This window comes from Panthera pardus, unplaced genomic scaffold (assembly GCF_024362965.1).
Source record: "Panthera pardus isolate Hobbes unplaced genomic scaffold, ASM2436296v1 HiC_scaffold_20, whole genome shotgun sequence".
Taxonomy (NCBI): Eukaryota; Metazoa; Chordata; class Mammalia; order Carnivora; family Felidae; genus Panthera; species Panthera pardus.
Genome location: NW_026526766.1, coordinates 33,795,332 through 33,818,217, shown reverse-complemented (window position 1 = coordinate 33,818,217; position 22,886 = coordinate 33,795,332). Strand labels below are relative to the sequence as shown.

At 37.2% G+C, this 22,886-nt stretch overlaps 1 protein-coding gene across 34 annotated transcripts in view; it reads left to right on the top strand.

Moving 5' to 3' along the window:
* Positions 1 to 22,886, top strand: part of PTPRD (protein tyrosine phosphatase receptor type D) — a 1,374,111-nt gene that overhangs the window by 1,208,681 nt on the left and 142,544 nt on the right. For 18 of the 34 annotated variants that reach the window (XM_053907924.1, XM_053907923.1, XM_053907912.1 and 15 more), the window contains 5 exons: positions 2,513 to 2,630; positions 5,225 to 5,812; positions 6,249 to 6,349; positions 7,147 to 7,406; positions 19,917 to 20,007. In XM_053907924.1, the coding sequence (XP_053763899.1) occupies positions 2,513 to 2,630; positions 5,225 to 5,812; positions 6,249 to 6,349; positions 7,147 to 7,406; positions 19,917 to 20,007 (1,158 nt within the window). The remainder of the gene's footprint in view (positions 1 to 2,512; positions 2,631 to 5,224; positions 5,813 to 6,248; positions 6,350 to 7,146; positions 7,407 to 19,916; positions 20,008 to 22,886) is intronic. The other 16 variants (XM_053907918.1, XM_053907914.1, XM_053907920.1 and 13 more) reach the window with 3 other exon arrangements.

Sequence of the window (22,886 nt, the reverse complement as noted above, 5' to 3'; positions counted from 1 at the left end):
ATATTATATTTCTTTTCAAAATGCTGGTCATTGATTTCATGACCTACTTAAATGGGTTATTACCTGCAGCTTAAAAATGACTTAGTGGATAGATTAGAGAGAAAGAAGAGAGTAAACAGGGACACAAAAACAATGCTTTCACTAAAGCAGTCATGAAATTATAAAAAATCCAACAAAACTGAGACAGCAGAAATGAAAAAAAGGGACAGTTTTTGTCACCATTTTAAAAACAAAAACTTGCTGAATAGGAATTTGAAGAAGAAAAAGAGATCAAGATCAATCATAAGTTTGGCGTATGCTCTACCATTCACTAAAGTATAGAAGCAAGGGAGTTTGTTTCTGGAAATGACATTTGAGCTTTAGTTAAGTTGAACTTGAGGGAACAATTGATTGTCAAGGGAAAATGTTCACATATTTACAATGTACATGCCATTGGTGCCCTGATGGGAAATCAAGACAAAATGAATTTAATATATAGATAGAAAAGATTCTTTAAAATTTGTAAATGTGTTTTTTAGGACTAAAAAGAAACACAGCAGGCCAGTAACTGTTTCAGAACATCTGGGAATGCCAACTTTTAAGGGACAGGGACAAGAAGTTGAATGGAGATGAGTTGGGGGAGATAAAGAGAATGAGGAACTGGCCAGGATATCAGCCACACCACCCCACAGAGGGTATGGAAATCCCTGAGCGAGTATGCACACAGTTTCAAAAAAGAAAATATAATGCAAGAAATGATGGGATCCAGGCAGATAGAGGTGTGTCCAGCTGTGATTATACCACTGCAGAGGGTTTGACCAATTTCAAATTGCATTACAATTTATTATCCTGTAACAGTCTGTGTGAGAGGAAGGACATGTGTGGCTAATCTCAATTTTATAAATGAAAAAGACATATATAAGTCTCAGAGCATATAAATTTCTTCCACATATAAATTTGGTGATAGAGGCAAGCCTTGCTTTTTTCTTCCCCTAGCCTTGCCTACATTCAGCAGAAATCCAATAGCATGTGAGAGGGACCTTGGAAGCAATAATGCTGGTGTTTTCCCATTATAATTTTTGGAATACCCATTGTATCTACTGCTACTCTTGGGTGATTCAGATGGTTTTTGTAGTCTCTGTAATGTTAGGGAAACCATTCCAAGGTCCTGAAAATAAAATCTCTCTCCCAAATTTAGGCCATTCATCTGGCAGAATAATTTTTCCAGTGGCTCTTCGGTATGATATCTGAAATTCTTGAATTTCCACTCTGATGACATTCCTACTATTTCAAGAAAAGAAGATTGTCAAAAACTGTCATATTTGGGATAAGATTCAACAATTGAGTTCTATGATGCCCCTTACAGCCTTATACAGAGAAATCCTCTTGTCTTGTACACAATCCAGTCCATTCCATGAACTCTCACTTGCATTGTCTTCAGATGTGGAAGTCAATGGCATTGTACATTTTCTTAACTCTAACTATATTCAGTTTGAAAGCAAAGCTATCCCGAATATCTGAAAGGTTTTTTTGTTTTTATTTTTGTTTGTTTTGTTTTGTTTTTTTACTGTGTGTGTGTGTGTGCGTGCGTGTGCACACGCATGCACGTGCTTGTGCAGCAGCTCTGGAGAAACTAACAGAACAAATTAGTAACCACTCTATGTAAAAAAATCATATAATCTCCAGTTTGGAAGAACAGATCTAAGTCATAACCATCACAGTTTGGGGCCCTAACTTAGAGAAAACTAGAGTTTTAATAAATAGTTTGTGGTATTTAACATTTTCTAAGCAGAATTAATTGAGCCCACATTCATGATGTGGTAGAAAAAGTATTGTTCTTTGGTTTTATGGACGACTCCAAATCACCAGAAAATTCTCCTTATTGGGTAATGATTTTAGTCCATAATCTATATCATTAACCAGTATGTTACTTGAGTCCTAAGAAACTTCTCTGGCTGTCAAGATATCAAAGTCCAACAGATCAGCCATTTGGCAAAATGGTGATAAAACAGGCTGCAGTGGCATCAGTACCATCACTGCTCTGTGGACCAGGCTATAGAGGACGCATGTACAGAGCTACTGGCGTAATATGAGTGCTGGTGTCTGGGTTGCTTGCTATGAGCCAGACATAGCCGTAAGTGTTTACTGGATATAACTCCTTTAATCCTTCTATTATTCCAACCTTTACAAGAGAAACTGAGGTGCAGAGGGGTTAACTCACTTTCCCTGGATCACAAACCTAGTAAATAAGGAAACGCAGGTTTAAATTAAAGAATTCAGGAGTTCCAGCTCTAGGTTTCATGTTTTTAACTACTACTTCTCAGAACTACCTCTTAGGATGGCTGAAGTCCCCACTTTAATGTCAGCATGAACACAGATCATCCATAGCATGAGCTCCAGGCATGAAACTTCCAGTGCTTGGCATGGCTACAGGGAGTAATGAAGCATGCATAGAATGAAGATGGATGTTTTGATTTTTCCCCAGGGTATTTGTAGCATTTTGAATCAGTGTCATTCCATTGTGTCATTTTAGGACATGATTATTTCTGGGCTACAACCTGAAACTTCCTACTCCCTCACCGTCACAGCCTACACCACCAAAGGAGATGGTGCACGAAGCAAGCCCAAACTGGTGTCCACCACTGGGGCAGGTAAGCATTATCTGTGCTTATATGTGCCTTGAACATCTTCCAGGTGACAATAATATTAATTTTCCAAATAGTATGTTGAATTCTATCAGAAACAATAAGTGGGCTGTGGTCAACTTTTGTGTTTTTTGATATATAGTTCAGAAGAAGCAAAGCAAGAACATACTTTTCCCAAATTATTCGATCAGTTATTCAACAAATATGTTTTTGAGCACTTAGTAGATGTCAGGTACTACCCCCAGTACTGGGGATACAGCAATCAACAAAACAGAAATATTCTTTCCTCCTGAAACTTATGTTCTGAGTAGGGCTAGATAATTAATAAATAGACAAATGGAGATACATATATATATATATATATATATATATATATATATATATATATATAAAACATCAGTAAGTGACATTTTCAGAGAAGCTGAAAAATAAAGGTGTGTGGGCATTAAGGATAGGATAGCCCCTAGGGGCCTTTGGAAAGAGTGATTGGATAAGGTCTCTTAGAGGAAAGTTATTTGAGCTGAGATACAAATGATGTGGAAGAGCAAGTCCTATGAATGTCCAGAGGGAAGATCATGTGGACAGAGATGTCACTTGTTAGCTTCAACACCTTTCAGCAGCAGACCCTTTTAGAAGAGCTGCCATCTTGAACTGGGTTGATGACTTATGATTTTGTGTTTTTTGCCATTTTCACCTCCTCAGTCCTTGAAGTGGGAATTCTAAGGGGCGGGGGGCGGGGGGGGGGGGGGAGCGGCAAGTCACATAAAAGATCGGAAACAGAAAAATGAAAAGCAAAAAGGCTACAAAATGTCAGATTGCTCCTCTCTGAAGAACAAAGTTTCTTAATGCTCTTTAGAGTTAGTTTGATCGGCTCCCATTAGGAAAAGCCAGCATGAAAGAAGACCTGACATTGTAAAACCAATAAATTAAGACATAATTACAAAAGGATTCTCCTCCAATCCCTTTATATAGCAATCTCCCATGGAACATTTAAACTATGATTTGATTTACTCCTCCTGAATCGCTTCTCACACAACTTTTTAGGAACACACCTCTATGTAAAGGCATAAAGCAAAGAACAGCTGTGATGTTGAGTACCCTCCTGGGTGCCATGCTCACTGCCAAATTTGTCTAAATGTCATAAGATTTGCCTCACTTACATCCTGCCACCTGGAACTGCCTCAAGCAGCAGGATTACAGATGGCAAAACTCCTTTAAGGCAATGTCTTCTGGGCTTTTTTTTTCCTTTTTTTTTTTTTTTTTTTTTTAAAGAATAGCATTGTATCGAGCTAATTTAATGCCATGCTTAGGAGATACATGTTCAGTGGGGGCATGCTAAATGACGATGGAACCAGCCTCTATTGAAAGGTAAACAGCCAAGGGTAAACTCCTGAAACTGAATCCCAAAATGAAGAAAATACACTTCTTTCACCTATATTTATAATTGTGTCTTAATGAGTCTGAGATGTCTTACATAAAGTATCAAACTCCTGTTGGCCATAAGATAGGGATACCATAATAAGGACAAGAAAGTACAGAATTTATAGCCAAAGGATGTGACTCCCAGAGAAAGAAATAACATTGTCTTTTTTAATAGCTAAGACTGGCTCATCACTTTTTAGTGGCTATACAAAAAATTATTTAGAATCGTGGATCTTATTCACAGAGAGGATTATTTTGGTGTTTCCATTTACAATTTTAGGTCTTTCTTAATCAACAGAGACTTGAATATTGAAATAGGTGATGCTTATTTTAGATATCTGTACATTTATTGTGTTTATACTGCCCAGCCGAGCCTATGCTGAAGGTGTGCAAATCCAGATTTATAATCTCTGTAAGAGAAAAGAAAAACGGAGTTTTGTTTTCAGCCAACCTACTAGTCAAAAAGCATTCCTTAGTCATGGTTTCTCCACAGGTAGAAAGTATAGACAAAAAGTACAAATTATATCCATAATAACTCAAAGCAACATGATTTTGTACCTATTAAAAAAAAAACTTATAAGCAACATAATAGTATCATTAAGTATTTGGGCTATGGATTCAGATGAACCCAGGGCTGTCTTAGAGCTTTCTCATTTATTACACATCTGACTATGCAGCTTTCTATCTCTCTGGGTGTCATTTTCTTATCATAGAAAATTAAGATAATAACTAATCAGAGTGTGTAGTCAGGAATGAAAAATGTAAATCAAGTGAGATCCTTCATCTTAGCACAGTGCCTGGTACATTACAGGTACCCAGCAATTAAATATGTTATGACCATGATTCTTATTAGCTGTATGTATCTAATTAGCTAATCTTTACTCACCCTCATTTCTCTGTGACATGAACCTTCATATGTGGGAATTTTTTTTTAATTCCCTTAAATTATTGTTTCAATAAATCTATTTGTGTCTGTTATCAAATTCTGGTATTTCAGCCTACCTTAATAATTAAGTATGAAAAGAAGCATATTTCTACAAAGGTATATAGACCAAGGCTTTTTTTTATATATAAATAAAGAAGTGGGGATTCCCATAGAGTGGTGTTCCTATTCAGTAGTGATTAAAGTGTGAACGTCTGTGTTGGTTGGTCTCAGCACTCCATCCCATGTGTTGCAGTTCCAGGGAAACCCCGGCTTGTGATTAACCACACTCAAATGAATACTGCTCTCATTCAGTGGCATCCCCCGGTGGACACATTTGGACCTCTTCAGGGCTACCGTCTAAAATTTGGCCGGAAAGATATGGAGCCACTCACTACTCTTGAGTTCTCTGAGAAAGAAGACCACTTTACTGCTACAGACATCCATAAAGGAGCATCCTATATCTTCAGGCTCTCAGCCAGAAACAAAGTGGGCTTTGGGGAAGAAATAGTGAAGGAGATTTCTGTTCCAGAAGAAGTCCCAACTGGATTTCCTCAAAACCTCCACTCAGAAGGCACCACTTCAACGTCCGTCCAGTTATCCTGGCAGCCACCTGTCCTGGCAGAAAGAAATGGCATTATCACCAAGTATACTCTTCTGTATAGGGATATCAACATCCCTCTTCTTCCAATGGAGCAGCTTATTGTTCCAGCTGATACTACTATGACACTCAGTGGCTTAAAACCAGATACCACATATGATGTAAAAGTACGTGCTCACACGAGCAAAGGGCCCGGGCCATATAGTCCCAGTGTCCAGTTCAGGACACTTCCTGTGGATCAAGGTAGGATTTGTCTGCTTATGGCCTTCCTCCTTTAAAGGAATGTCGGTCTTTGGAAATCAGTATTTTGAAGCTATAAATAACTGATCGGACCATTCATATTAATAGGTTCAGCAAAAGCAAAACAGGTAAAGTATGTAAAACTTAACATGTTTTCGATGCCTTAGATTTCGGTTATAGAATGCCAAGCAAGTCTGGCTGACAGCACCCAATGTTCTCAGGTAAGGAAAATACAATATAGTTGACTGAATTGGAGGTAAAAGAGAGATCTTTATGAGAATGGGATAATAAAATGAATAGTGTAAACAGGTAGGCAAATCACACTTGTCTCTCTGATCAAAGTAGACAGCATCTAACTTAAACCCGATTGTCCATGGTGGAAAAGGACAGGTCATATGTTTTTAGGAGTAGTTTAAATACACTGTTTTTCCTTTTCCAGCAGTGTTTGCAAAAAATTTTCATGTCAAAGCAGTAATGAAGACTTCAGTGCTGTTGTCTTGGGAAATTCCAGAAAATTATAATTCTGCCATGCCTTTCAAAGTAAGTTCTTTTTCTAATTTGTAAGATATCATGGTTGTAAAAGGGGGGTGCAGTTCATCTGGGTAAGTTACTTGGAAAGCATACACACCACTTTGATTCAGCCACACAAACTTGATTTTCTCATTTGTGGCTTCCACTCAAAGGATAAAGCAGGAGCCACCTAGGGGTGGCATTACTTGTCAGTCATCTTATAGTTCCAAGATAAGTGTTTGACATCTAAGCTAGTGCTTTTGTTTTCCTACCAGACACTGAAATTTACATGGTTTCTATCTCTTTATAATGCAGTATCCTGGGATTTTAAAAATTTGTTTATTGACCTGAATTCTTTGTAACTTTTAAACTCTAATTTGCAATTGAGAGCTACTGAGAGATGTTAACAAGAAGTACAAGTCTATGAAATGCAGAGAATAGAGAAACACTTTTGAAAACAAAAATATACTTAGGAACAGGACTAGAAATATTTAGAAAAAAGAGTGATGTGAATAATACCTTGAATATCTATAGCATATGTGCCTATTTTCCATTAAGATTATATGCAACCAACAGGTCAAATATTGAAAATACTGTACATTTTTGTGTATTTTTGATACACTTGGAACCATTATATAATAATGAAGTGAGAACCAAAAGAGAAATTGATACAACCTCTAGAATTTATGAAGGCTTCCAAGCTTAGGAATTTCCCCAAATTAAAATTGACCTGATATACATGTTCTATAAACAAGTACACATTAGTTGCAAAAACCTACATTGCCTCTCTGAGAAGCAAATCTCCCTGACTGGTTGTATGTCTCTAGATTCTTTATGATGATGGGAAAATGGTGGAAGAAGTGGATGGCCGAGCTACACAGAAGTTAATTGTCAACCTAAAGCCTGAGAAGTCATATTCATTTGTGCTGACAAATCGTGGAAACAGTGCTGGTGGGCTGCAACACAGGGTAACAGCAAAGACTGCACCAGATGTACTTCGTACCAAGCCTGCCTTCATTGGGAAGACCAATCTAGATGGCATGATCACTGTGCAACTGCCTGAAGTACCCGCCAATGAGAATATAAAGTAAGTTGACTGAAGGGCTGAGCTGAAGGATAGAAAAGTAAGGAAGTGAGAAAACTCAACCTCAGTATTATAGAGGTTATAAAAGAATCTATTGCTGGTAGAGTAAAAGATCCTTCTGTGAAAGATCTCAGTTATATTCAAGTTTTGTTGCACCATGTTCTCATGTTCATTGTAACACAAATTCTCATTAATTTAACATTGAGCATTTTTTCTTAATGTCTCAGGAATGATGTAACTTAGGAGAGATGGACAAATAGAGTACGGTCCTTGCTATAAAAAGGAATTTATGTCATAGAATACAGAATAAGGTGAATAGTTGAATAACTCTGGTATTTGGCAAATATTGTAATAGTGAGGAAGTCTTAGAATAGAGTATGAAACTTAAAGACATTTTGGGAAATGAGATAGCACTGATACATGACACTGTTGTTTTAGATGTGTGCTGAAAGGAAATATTTCAAAAGTCAATGTTCAGAACGACATTGGAAAAACAAAATTAAAAAATGCAAGTTTTCTGTTTTAGATGGAGCACAGTGTAGAGGTCAATGGGCCTGAATTGAAAAAAATAAATCTAGTCAATAAAGTGGTATTTATTGGTTGTATATAGCTAGTTGATTGTAGCCAGTGCATTTTATAACCAGTATACCTAGCTGGTTGTAGCCAATAGAAGAAAAAAAAATATTTTCACTGCTATCTATTAAGTATGAGTATTGAGGTTGATCCTGGAGAACAAAAGATGATGTGATCTGTTTTCAAAGAACTAACATAGACGTGCGTTGGTGGCTCAGTTGGTTGGTGTCCAACTTGGGCTTAGGTCACGATCTCATGGTTAGTGGGTTCGAGCCCCACGTCAGGCTCCATGCTGACAGCTCAGATCCCAGAACCTGTTTCTGATTCTGTGTCTCCCTCTCTCTCTGCACCTACCCTGCTCATGCTGAGTCTCTCAAAAGTAAACAAACATTAAAAAAATAAAAAAAAGAACTAGCATAGAGTGGGGGATACCCAGAAATAGACAGACATAATACATGCTAATGATAGAGTTATACTCTATTGTAAGAGCAGCTAACCAAGAATTAAATGGGTCAAGGAAGTTTCTCATTTAATCTTTAAGGACAGGTAGGGCACATACAAAAAAAATCCTTCATTAGTGAAGGAAGGAAGTTATTTTGTAAGGTCTAGAGAAGAGAAGTGAGAGAAGTATACAAGAGTCAAGTTACACTCAGAACTTGGGACTATATCCTATAGACAATGGGAATTCATTAAAGCTTTTTATGCAGGAGAATGGCATGTACCATTTTATATAATACCTAAGTTTCCTTTTTTTTTCCATTTTAGGAAATATATATTGAGTACCTGCTACATGGTAGAGTATTGTGCTGCCTGCTTGCTTTCTCATTGCTTCTATCCCACATGATCATGTTTAGATGAAACTTAATATAAACGATTTGAAGGTCAAGAAGAGCCATTTATAACATAGTTTATGGGCCATTGGGATCTTCACATTTAGCAGCAATATGGTGACATAATTGGGACAGTTCTTAGGGAAGGTGGCTCCTGAAAGCATATGTTGGAAGGATTGGAGCACCATAGAGAAAAGTGTTGGGATGTCATTGCATAGTTGGTTGATTCTAAGTAAATGACAAGATTCTGAAATCAGAAGGTGATGAGGGAAATAGGATGCAGAGGCAGATGAGAGCAGTAGTGTAGTAGGAATTGGTAACCAATCTAATGAGGGATCAGTCAAAGGAAAATGTCATAGATGAGAGTTGAGCTTGGATGACAAAGTGAATGATGATGCCACCATTCATCGAAAGAATGAAAAATCAGGAAGAAATTGATGACTTCAATTTTGTGTATGTTTTACATGAGGTATCAGTGAAATATCTAGTTAGAGATGTGGGTTTAAAGAAATTGCTATGATTATAGGTAGAAAGTTGAGAATTGTTAACAGAGCAGCAATGGATTCATGGAAAGAGATGGAATCACTGAGACACTGAGGTGAAGACATGAAGCAAAAGGCTAAATAAATAAAGGTCTCAGGATGAAAGAGCCAGTAAAGGACACAGAGTGGGATTTGTTACAGGGTTAAATGGAGAACCAAGCCAGAGCAAGTTCATGGCAAAAGAATTTTCAGGAAAGTGTATACTGTCAAGAATTTACAAAGGTCCAGAAAACTTAACGAAGATAACTGAAAAAAATCAGCTGTTAAAAAGTACAATTATAAACAAGAAGTTTTTAATGTACAGCCATGGTTGAAATTTAGGAAAATCTAATAATTGGCTACTTTAGACTTAGCTAAAACCAATTCTTCCAAAGGAAACTTTTTGTTCTTATTTATTTGGTGAAATAATTGAAGGATTTCAACCAGATGGCGGATGTTCCAAATGATTATGACTAAAATAAATTCACTGAGAAATAAGATCTCCTGTTTTTTGTCCACCCTTCTTTTTCTATCATTCAGAAAACTGGAAATGAGAATGGAATGTAAGTGTAATTTTTATCTCAACAAAATTGAATATGAAAGTGAGATTATGTTTATCCATTTTTGTTTAATCTATGGATTCTTTAAAAATCTCCCACCCTAGTGCCAGGCAATGTTTCAGGGATTTAGGAGAGATAATGCTGACTTTCTCACTGCTCTGACAAAACATAGTTAATTGGGGAATTTGGGCGAGTCAGTTAAAGTGGAGTTTTAGGATAACAAGATGAGATGGATCCGGGAGGCCAAAGGAGGAGCTCCCAACCCCAGGTTAGTAGCTCAGGGAGGGTTCCCAGAGAAAGTGACATTGAAACTGAGGCTTAAAGAATGACAAGAGCCTATTGGGTCCATGGGAGTGGGGTTGAGGAGACACCGTTTCAGGCAGAAGACAGCATATGTGACACTGCAGAAGCAAGAGAAAGACAAGCACTTGTCATTTGTCCACCTCTTACCCATCCACTAAAACATTCCATGTGCATCCAACAAACATGTATTCTATACATAGTGTATTGCCAGTGCCAGGTCTGGAAAACAAAAACATGACTGAGATAATATGGCAGAACAGATTTTTAAAAAATCATGTGAATATAATAGAGTCAGTATTGCCAGAGTTCCAGCCCAACTTGGGTATCAGGGGAGACATCTAGAAGGACCTGGTATTTAATATGAGTCCTGGAGGATGGGAAAGATTTAGAAAAGGTAAATAGTTGCAAACAATGGAAGAACAGGGGGAAGATACATAGTATAAATTTGATCCATTCAAAAACATGAACTGTCTATTCAGGGAAAGAGCAATTGAAAGATGAAAATAGTATAGTATAATTTGTAGTATTTGTTATTAGTTTGCAAGACTTAAAAAAAAAAAAAAACTCTAGTGGCTGTTTACCAAATTGGCTTGGAAGATTGTGTTAGACGTTATTGAGAAATGGTATTTTTGTCCTTTGATGGTAGATCTCTGGTTCATTTTCCAATTTCTGAATGAGTTGAGAATATTGCAGAATATAGTCTATCTTTCACTGCTTTTCTTTCGCTTCAATTTTTCTCTCTGTTTAATTTATATACTTCCTCCTCCTATATTTGAAATGGGAGTTGGGGAAAACAGATAAAACTTTGGTAACAAAGAGAAGAGACAATTATGATACATAAAAAGAAAGAAAATGATTTGGGGGTGGGGATGTGTTCTAGAAATGAATTAAAGATTCCCAGAAATATATTCTAGTTTCTCTGGAAAAAAGAGCAAAAGACAAACTAGGAAAGTGTGGGGAAACTGTCAGAACAGCAAGAAATCAAACGCAAATCTCCTGTTAGAAAAACAAACAAGCAAAAAACAACGCTAAACAACCTATGCACATTGGATTTTTTCAAAGGATAACACAGTTACCCGTCCAGTGTTCATGTGGCACAGCCCATTATCACAGGCAGCTGTGTGCCATGCTGTGCTGCTTGCCGCAGTTGGCAAGTTATGCAATGAGAAAGGAATGTGGCTTTTTGTTCAGTATGCCATGGGAGATATGAGAAGAGGAAACAGGATTGATACCACAGCTGTGGGCTGGAGTTCTAACTTTCATTTAGGTGAAAGTTATTTAGAAAAATACTTCCAATTTGTTTTCTGGTGAAATGCAGTTTTGGTGATTGAAAGACTGTTTTATCAACAGAAACCATGATTTTCTCATTTCTGGCCAACCTCACTTGGAAGTCTTGATCCCTACCCCCAACTTCTCACCACCCAGAAACAAATCTGTCTCTTGTGAATATAACACAGTTGTGGCTCATTGCCCCTGCATTCTTTCTTACTTGGTTTTTGCCTGGAGAAGTGGGGAGCTCCCTCAGGGAAAGGCTAAATTTCTTATGAAATAGACCTGTAGGTCCTGCAGGTTCTGATACCAAGAGTCTAGGGTGTTTCAACCTTCTACTTGGATAGATGTTTAGGGGGCAGAATGCCAGTCAAAAATCTAGCAACTCCATCATTCTCCTGAAGCAAGTTGTAGTGACAAAGGGAACTTCACTGACTTTATAGAGAAGGATTGTACTCTGGATGGTAAGGGAAAATGTACCACACAAATTTCACTAACACATAAGCTGCCAGAAGTTACTTAATGTAAGTTAGTTTCATAGTAATCATTTTATATTTATGAAAAACAGAAACAAATAAGAGCATTTTATGAAACGTTAAATGTCTTTGGTCTTACTAATTTGGCTTTCAGGTTGGCCTACTTTTTCTTCTTTTGAAGAAGATATTTTTGGAAGCATGGCTTATAAAGGTGCTTCATAAAACATGTACACCATTACTAGTTTAATGTATTTATATTATAGTCTGTTTAATATTTAATGAAAAATAATTTATTACACAGTTGTCAACTGCAGTGGTAAAGACTTAAATGTGTATAGTGCTTTACAGTTTACCAAAGACATTTGAATGTTTTCTTTAAGCCACAAATCCCTGTGAGGTAGGTATTCTCCTCATTTACAGGTGAGTAAAGTGAAGCTTAGGGATACTAAGTCCCCTGGCCACAATCATAAAGTTGATACTAAGAACAGTTATAAAAGTGACAGGGGGCTTGATAGTTGCTGTGCAAGGGCACTACACACATTAACTGGTGGAATCTTCACAAGAAGGCTGCTTCTCTTTTTATAGCTGAGGAAATTATGAGGTTTACTAACTTGCCCTGGCCACATAAGAGCATAAACAGCGAGGAAAGATTTGAACCCAGGCAGTCTGGCTCCAAGCCCACATGTTGAACCATGCACATAGAATTTATTGGTCAGACCAGGACATTTTTTCCCCCTAGGGCAATTGATAAATAATTAAGAACTCAAGGACAAACCAGGCACAAAGCTTAGAACCAGACACAAAGCTTAGAACCAGACACATGTGCCTGGTCATAGATAATGGAAATGTGTGTTATGGAACAATAAAATCAGTAGTTTGCCATGACAATTTAGATGATGAAAGGTAAAGGGAGAGGCTTCCCAGAGGTCAGCATTATCTTCCACCATTTTACAAAAAAGGAAAATGAGGCTTGAGGTAATTAAGGAACTTTAACTTGTCTGACAACTAGCTGAAATGATTGAAAACCTTAATTTAAACATAGAGTCTGGAAAGATCATTCAACCTGCTTTGGTTTTTCTATGGTAAATTAATTTGATTTAAACAATATATGCCCAAATAACCATGGTAAATTATACATATACGTATACACATACATATGTGTGTATGTGTGTGTGTATATATATATATGTATATATATATATACATAATTATTTAAGGAATGACATTCACCATTAAATTCTGAGACAGATTTTGACCTCCTAGTTAAATAATGAGTTTGAGAATGCTAATATATTCTGCTAATAAAAAAAGCCTGGCTGAATTTGAAGTGGGACTGCCACAAAGAACAGAGCTTGCGTTCCCAAATAATTATATGGAGCTGGGCCCCTTGGTGATAACATATTAAATAAAATTAGTAAAACTTTACTTAATATAATTAAAATTCTGAAGGTTAGATTTAACTTATCTAATTAAATCTAATATACTGGGAAAACACAGCTTACTTTATAAGTAATCAGGGCATTTGCAGATATATTGATTCTGAAGTTATTTATTTGTCTACTAGTTTAATAGTTAAAGTCTATGTCCAAAAAAATGTGTTTTGAGCTTACACCTCCAAGCTTGACTTAAATTGGCAAAACATAGTATAAACTTTAATTTTATCCATATATAATAAGCTGATCTATATCCAAATCTTTTTTTCCATTTCAAGCAGGTTCTTTCAGATCATATGATTTGCTTGATTTGAACTTGCAGAGTACATCTTAGCTCTCCATTTCACTTCTCCTATCTGAATCATCTTTTTTCCCCCTTATTATCCCATGGGATTAGAACAAGGATCACTACTACATTGGTGAAGAAAAAAAAACTTTTGCAGTAAGAACTATTTTCTATAAACAGCATTTGGCTATGTCATTGCTGGTTTGGAGAAAGGAAAAAATGATGTATTGAGATTGAGAGTTGGAAGTTCTTTTTTTGTTGTTTTGTTTTTAAAGTTTATTTATTTTAAGAGAGAGATAAAGAGAGCATGTGAGTGGAATGGGACAGAGAGAGAGGGAAAGAGAGAATCCCAAGCCGGCTGTACACTGTCTGCATGGAGCCTGGCATGGGGCTTGATCTTACAAACCATCACGGCCTGAGCTGAGATCCAGAGTCAGAGGCTTAACCAACTGAGCACTCAGGTGCCCTGAGCGTTGGAAGTTCTAATGGAAGAGAAGGGCTCCGAATGTGTTTGCCTGACTGATTTAGAGACATATAAGTTCCCAAGAGCCACCTATCCCACCCACTTACACTTTTCAGTGGCAAAAGAAATTAGTGATCAAATGGCAAAGATGAAAAACATTTCAGGGAGGTTATATGTACATTTGCTTTAGCAATACATTACTTTTTTAAAAATTTTTTATAACGTTTATTTATTTTTGAGACAGAGAGAGACAGAGCATGAACGGGGGAGGGTCAGAGAGAGAGGGAGACACAGAATCCGAAGCAGGCTCCAGGCTCTGAGCTGTCAGCACAGAGCCCAACGCGGGGCTCGAACCCACGAACTGCGAGATCATGACCTGAGCCTAAGTCGGATGCCCAACCAACGGAGCCACCCAGGTGCCCCAATACATTTCTAATATACATGTCTTAAATAGTATAAGAAATACAATAGGGTAATTGATCTAATCATCTAATCAGAGAGGTCAGAAAAGGTTTTTATTAGAAAATAAAAAGTAAGCTGCTATTTGAAGAAAGAGAGGAGTTAACTTTGGACTTGTGTAAGTGACAGAAGGTTCTAGGCAATTCCGTTTTCCTAGATCAGTGATCAAGAATGATCAAGGGTTTCACAACAGAATAGACCAGAGTAAGTTCAAGAAACTGAATCAGGGTTTATTTAACTCAGAGGGTGTGGAGAGATGTATTTAGTCAAGATTCAGCTGAGTCTTGTAATACTGTGTGGCCTTTATCCTAAGAGCAATGAGAATCCATTGGAATGTTTTAAAAATAGTAGTGGTACAATCAGTTGTCTATTGCAAAGTATAAATTTCAGAGTCTGGACTAAAGGGGGTTAAATTCAAAGACGAAAGAAAGTCAGGAGACCAAGATAGTAATCCAAGCATGAGACAATGATAGGAGGCTGGAATGGTGGCTGCAGAGATAGGAAGAATTGAATGTACTATAGATAGAGTATGGAAGTAATAGGACTTGGTGGCATATTGAATATGAGAGAGGGAAAGCGTTAAAGCAAATTGTCAATGATAACACCTAGGGTTATAGCAAATGGCATGTGGTGCAATGGTAGAAGGTTTATTTTGGAGATATATTCTTTGTTTTGTTTTAACCCCAGTAAATTTGAGGTAGTTTTGTGACATAGAAATGGAGACATGGAGTTGGAATTGGATAAACCTGTGGAGTCAGAGGAGCATTCTGAGATGAAGAGAAGAATCTGCAGATAATTTGCATCTAGGCCATAACTGATGCACTGAGCTAGAATGAGACATGTAGGAAGAAGGGGAGTAAAGAGAAATCCTTGACCAGATCTTGAGAGATTCCATTATTTAATAAGCTGGGTAGTGGATAATAAATCCTGTTGAGGAAATAAGGTTAATGTGGTGAGAGATGTAAGCAGAAAACCAGGAGAGCTGATTACAGAGAAATGGCTGAGGTTTCATGGAGGGTCTTGTTAACATTTACAGATTCTGCTAAGAGACCGCCTAGGACAAAAGTTAAGAAATGTCCTTTTGATGCAGTTCTACCAAGGTCACTGAGGACCCTGACATGGACAATATGGACAATGAGATAGGCTAATGAGGCAGAAGCTAGAATACAGTTGGCTGGAGACTGAATGGAAGACAAGGTAATGGAGAACACAGGTCTCCTCAGAATTTGGGCAGTGAGGGTAGGACAGTGAGAGAGTTGACTAGAGTGGAATATGGTTGGTTTGTTTTTTCAATGGCAGCTATTTATACAGGGTTGGAAGCTAATGGAATCCAAAAGGCAGGGAGAAGTTGATACACGAGAGAGAGAAGGGGTACAACATATAGTCAACTTTCTAAGACACTGGAAAATGGGAACCAATTCAAGAAAGTGATTGGTCTTAACAAATGGAGCTATGCCATCTACTGTGCCCAAAGGACAGATTATGGTTTACGGTCAGATGCAGGTAGCCTTGTAGTTCGGTACATGGAAGATGAGAGAATTTTAGTCTGAATGTTTATATTTTCTCTTTATTTAGATATAAGACCATCTTCTAGTGGGGAGGTAAGAATGTCAAAGGTTTGAGGCCAAGGGAGAAAGTTTAAAAACCTTGTACAAAATAAAAGGACGAGGCTATTAGAGGGGTTTGGGTGGAATGGCCAGGCAGCACTGAAGGCCTGAGTTTGCTGAATATGAATTTATGGAATCATTCTCCCCTGTGAATTATTTCTCAAGCTGTATGCTGCTCCTTGGGTTCAGGCACAGACAAGGGCAATTGCAGGTTTTAGCTAATATAGAGTGGAAGATGTGGGTTCTGGAGAAAAAGAGTCAAAGGTCTGAGAACCCTGGGTGGTGCATGGGTCAGCCCTTTGGAGCTTGAAATCACCCAGGATGATGGCAGAACATGGGAGAGAAGAAAGACGATTGAGCCTGGCTGTCAGGGGGACAGAGAAAAAAGAAATAGAGGGGAAAGAAAGGGGATTCTGAAGAGTTTTGTAAATGGCAAAAATCAGTGAGAGAAGAGCATAATGTAGCTGAAATATATGAGCTTAAAAAAAAAAAAAGAGGCGCTTGTCTTTTTACTTGATTTTTGTTTTAGTTAAAGAGTGGAGGGGAAAATGCCTGTAATAAGCACCAGTGAGCCAGGAGGGAAACCCTAGGCCCTACATTTGAGGTTCATGGGTGGAAGAGGAGCATGAATAAACGGCCACCACATGAGAAGCCTGCGAGGGAAGCAGGATTGTCAGGGGAAAACCAGGTTTCAGGCAAGGCGAAGACATATGGGTGTTTACAAAGCCATGGTTGCAGAGAACACAGCTGAAATGTGTGGATTTAGTCCCAGGCAAGACTTTCTTATAATATGAAGTTCCAAACTCCCTAGGCCACATTTATTTCAATTTATTCCACCTTTACTGCTCTAGGTGAACGCTTTGGACATCAGAAGACAGAAAAGTCCATGCATATCCAGCCACACTGTTAATTACTTGCTATAGGGGAGGCTGTTCACTTCTTATCCCAGCCCCAAGTTAAACACATAGTTGGGATAACACTGGCAGAAGAAAAGAGCGGATTCTATTTTTGTGTACAAGAATAGCAATTCAAGTATGAAAGCAGGATAACAATTAATAGAATTCATCATCTTAACCTTGATTTTTAGGATTCTGAATGGCGACAATGGGAACTCTTTGATAAGGTGTAGTATCATTACTTTAGGTGAAGAGAAACTGTCCTGACTTAGTGCAATTGGTAGTGAAAAGCAAGATGTTCTCTGATGAGTGTGTTTATCAAGTACATCTGCAGTGTGATTTTGTACGCTCACTTGCAGCCCGTCATTCTTCTCCAGGCTCATTTAACATGATGAACTTGTTTGGCAAATCCTTCAGGTGGTGGGAGGATGGGAAGGGGAGGAATCTTACTCTGGATCATAAAGTATAAGATACTGGCTTCTCTTACACTCCAGCTCTTCCTTCTCCCCCTCCTGGATCATCACTATTATTGGTAGGAAAGAAAATGATTGTCTAGGTGATGTGATTCTGGGAGACTTCTGATGAGTTGCTGAGAGCACCATAGTTGTCTGATGTGACCTGAATTCTTGATTAGGGAGAGAAAAAAATGTTTGACAAGTTCTTTAACTTGCGTCTCAGGGAATGTCACTGAGTTCCACTGAATAACGTCGTTCAGATGCATCTCTCCCACCATGATGGTCCATACTAACAATAGCAGCTTGCATCAGGTTGGTGCCATACCACATACTGGGCTCTCCTTTTTCAGAGTATACAATTGAGATTCAGGGATGTTAAATGATCAGCTCAAGATCACACAGCAAATTAGTGACAGAGCTTAAATTCTGGGCCAGATATTCCAGATGCCACATTCTTTACCAAAACACTCTAAAATAGCACCGTTCAGTATTATGAAAGCCACACCTGAAATTTTAAATCTTCTAGCAACTATAGCAAGAAGTACAAAGAAATGGGTAAAAATAATTTTAATAACATATTTTATTTACGTAACCTGTCAAGAATATTATAATTTAACATACGGTCACTATTAACATTTTATTCCCGTGATATTTTACATTTATTTTTCACACTAAATCTTCAAAATCCCATGTCTTTTACACTTTGAACACATTTCAGCTCAGATTAGCCACGTTTCAAGTACTCGATAGCCACAGAGGGCTAGCGGCTACCCTGTTGGACAGTGCACCTCTAGCCTGTGTTTACGGAAACAGAGTTATCACAGGGTTTTACTGAGTTTATTGCAGGTTTTGTTTTGATACAAGTAGAGAGAGGCCTTCCTGAGCATACTGTTGGTCTCTGTGATATAATGTAATGCAAGGCTGGTAGTGCCTATCCTGCAGTCCGTTTCTCTGTGTGGCAGCCTTCTCTTCTAAAAGTGTGTGTGTGTATAGCTGCACCTGGGTGGCTCAGTCGGTTAAGCATCAAACTCTCGGTTTCGGCTCAGGTCATGATCTCACAGTTTGTGGGATCGAGCCCCATGTCAGGCTCTGCACTGACAGTGTGGAGCCTGCTTAGGATTCTCTTTCTCCCCCTCTCTAAGCCTCTCCCCTGTTTGTGTGCTCTCTTTCTCTCTAAAAATAAATACATTTTTTAAAATAAAAAAAAAATAAAAGTGTGTGTACATGTTAATTTTCACAATGAATCTCCACAAAATAATGGAGTCCTTAAAAAGTACTTTATAATACAAAGTAAATGAAAGAAAGAGCCAGACTATTGCCAAGGTTAAGATATATATAGGTTTGTATCCCCTTAATGTTTTCACTTGGGTCATAATTTAATCTCTCTGGATTTATCTTTTTGTTTGTTACCTGTCCTTATACAATTTTTGAGAGGTCAAAACTAGATTATACATTTAATGAAATACTTGAGAAGTAGGAAATAATTGATGTGTTAGCTATTATTACATACCTATGTTCTTGTATGGTTACTGCCAGAGATCAGTATAATCAGAGTCACTAACCATGAATACCAGAGCAAGGTACACATTTTGTGGAAATTAAAAACCAACTTTTCAAATAGCCCATATCTATTTGTGAACAGGTACCATTACATGTTACTTAAATTTTGGTTGACTATTCTTAATGTGAGTAGTCACTTTTGTCTTCCTTGTACATGTTTTTTTTGAGATCTGTTGTGAGGGCCATCGAGTAGTGATGCCTCCAAATTTCTGCAGTATTTACCTTAAGGTTTGCAATTTGATGGGTAGAGAAAACAATTACATCCTTATATAACTGTTGTGAAATTATGGGTCATTTTTATGCTTTTAAGCATTTTATGGTTTTTTGGCTTTCCTCAGCCAAATAAAAGGTATTTGAGGGTTATATAAACAAAATCATTGTCATCATCATCTAGGCATTTGTATGAACGAAAAGTAATTTTTATTATACATTTTCTTTAAAAACAATTCCTCTTATAAATTGTAGATTCATAGAAAATACTTGGTTCAGCAGCTTGTGATGCTGGATTTCAGTATACCAGCCTCGCATGTGTCCAGCACCAGGGTCCTAACAAACTGTTTCTGCTCTGTTTATGATACCTAATAAAGAGTAGTCAACCATGGTGATAGTACCATACAAGAGCATTGAAGTCATGCATAAATGTCTACCCGTGTTGTTTTTAAAATTGAACAAACAGGTGGTTATTTCTCATTGATGGACAAGTCACTCCATATCCATAATTTCCATTCATTCTCAGTCACTAGTCTATAGAAGATTTAAGGACATATCCATTTTCTTTTCCCTTTGAACTAACCTTATTTTTGTCTGCCCATTCTTGTGCAGAGGTTACTATATAATAATTGTGCCTTTGAAGAAATCTCGTGGGAAATTTATCAAGCCATGGGAAAGTCCAGATGAAATGGAATTAGATGAGGTAACTATGTGTTTGTTGGCTGTGTCCTTCATTAATTATTTAATTTATTAAACATCCTCTTCCTCTATATGGAAGCAAGTCTAATCCAGGTGCTGACTTTTGTATGGCTGGCTGGTCAGCTGGTTGGCTGGAAGGTTCAGTGCTATGGGTCTGATAACCTCCAGCGATCCCAGGAAAGAACATTTTGTTTTAATTAAAAGACATTTAGCTGAAATAAAGCTTACAACCTGTCTAATCTTTGTTGGCTTTAATATTTTGCCCCTTGCCCCTTGTAAAACATGATGCAAGGTGTAAAAGGTGAAGTGAATTGTCAGCAAAGACTTAATCATCATTGTTATGAATTCCAAGGTCTGCTTCATTAGTATAGTAGTAGCTGAAGCTATTACAAATGCTAAGTCGCAATTTGCACCAGAGTTCAACATTCGACCTACTATGCGTTCTTCACCAGTTTCTCACAGAATTGTGCTGGTTAGCACATGTTTGCCTTATTCTATATTTTGTAGAATTTCAGAATCAAAAATGCATTTAACTGCAGAGACAAACAAAACACATCATAAAATTTTGAGCCAAGCAAGAAATATAGAACAAAAATACAGAGCAAACACTAAATAGTATGATTTTAATTTTTGAAATCTTACAACAGTAGGTACATTTTAATTAGTACTCTTTTTGCAAAAAGAACATTTGTTTTTGGGTGTTTTTTTTTTTGGAAATTATTACATACCTAATATTACCTTATTTTATTTAGATGGGAAAACTGTGATCAGAAGTGTTAGGCCATATTCGTAGAGGGCCAAGCATGTTAATGGCTGCAATTCAGTCAAATACAGGAAAGACTGCTATTTTAACATGAGTCTGGTTTGAATCACTTCAGAAGGCAAATTAAAAGGGCCCCACTTGGGAACATATAAGATTTTAATTTGTTGGGTTTATTTACAGTAGACCCATCTTATAGCCAAACTTGTTATTTCCAGGTATTTTCTCTACCTTGAATTAGTGCAAACAGAGCAAGAGAAAGCAGAAATTTCTTAGTTGCATTACAGGGAAGTGGTGTTTATTTCATACATGTCAGCACTGAGGAGACTGTGATCTGACAGATAAAGGCTGTTAACTTCTTTTGGCAGACATATGTCCTCTCTAGACATATGGTTCATCATCACCGACTTCATTTATCTGAATTAAATTTGATCAAGTTCAGAACGGGAGATGAGTTCAAGGTTAGGACTATGCTTTTATGTCACTGCTTAATGATTAGATAAACATTGGAGGGCTGTAAAATGAGATACCATTTCAATAATGTCAAGTAATTTACTTTATATATTTTTTTGTTGTTGGTAAGGAAGGAACAAATTTGTTTTTCTATATTAGAGGAATAGTCTTGCTCCATCTGCATATGCAAAATGTCAGTTGGTCTTTTCTAAACATTTGAACAAGGCATGCACCTACTTGCAACTATCAGTTAATCTTGAGATTATTATTACTATATTATTACTGTTACTCATTATTTAATCAGCTTTCTAATAAATTACTGAATTCAATTGGAATTGGATTTAAAATGCAGAGGTAACTTGTACAATCTATGAATGTTTCTTCCTGTTTAAAAAAAAAAAAGGAATTAAGATCCAATCCAAAAATGATGTCAAATACTTTTAAGTAATAAGCTTTCCTTAGAAGCAGAACCATTTGCTAGTAATAGGAAGCTGATTCTCTTTTATAGCCAGGTTTTAACCTCCAAAATGCACAGCAATGCTAATGGATTAAAGTATAGAACTATATGACATTGAACTTTCCTGCAATTAAATTCTATGGGTCTGTGCTGCTGATTCCCATAACAAAGGGTCATTTTAATCATCCCACAAGTTGTGGTGCATTAATCTGTATAATAGTTTGATAAAGAACATTTATTAATTCAAAATTTTGGGGTCAGGATGGGTTGTTTCCCACTTTTCTTACTGATATAATTGAGACCACATTGTAGAATTAATGGTGGAAGAAATAAGATATGCATTGACTGGAAAATGAAAATTATTTCTGATAAAAAACTGAATCCCTTGATATATCTTCTGGAATTACCTCCAATACATTTTGTAACTATTGTGTAGGGGAACAAATGAAAGTAGGCTATGGCCTCACTTTATGCTTACTCATCCAGTTTCTGATCCCTACAGACATTTTCCCCCCTATCATGGATAATAAAAGCATTGTTGTAATTTTATCTATAGCTTGGTACTGCCAGCTTTGACAATGCAGTGTTCCTCTCTTAAATGTATTTGACCAAGTGATTTTTTAGAAAGGCCTATAATTCAAATCATTGAAACTGTATCATTGAATCAAATGGTGGCCTAAGGGGATTTCTGCATGTATGCCTCACATTTAGGACCATAAAAAATGGAAAGAGGCTTCCTAAACAGAGTGACTCTCAATATTATCTTCTGAGCTCATTTATCCTTTGTGTGGGGATAATCTCCACATAATAAATTCACGTACTGGAACTTCTGTTGTCAAGGTCAGACTGGGCAGAGCAGACATTGATAGTCAAACTGAATTTTGGACAGAATGACTCATAAAATATTAGTTATATTTTATTCAGGGCAGGACTTATAATATATCATAATTTTTTCATTGCATTGTAGTTCAAAGGCTTGCTGCTAAATAATGTGGTCATTGGTGGTTATAACTTCAACATACTGGGCAACTTTGGTGTCCTCTGAGCACACTTGACCAATTTAAAGAATAACGCAGGAAGCGTCCTGCAGAGATTAGAGCAACCTACAGGGGCAGAGTTGATATTCCAGTTTTGACCTTAATGAATAGCTGCATTGGATCTAAGGAGCACCAAAAACCCAAATATTTTATTCTAAAGTGCTTTCCCTAAGTCT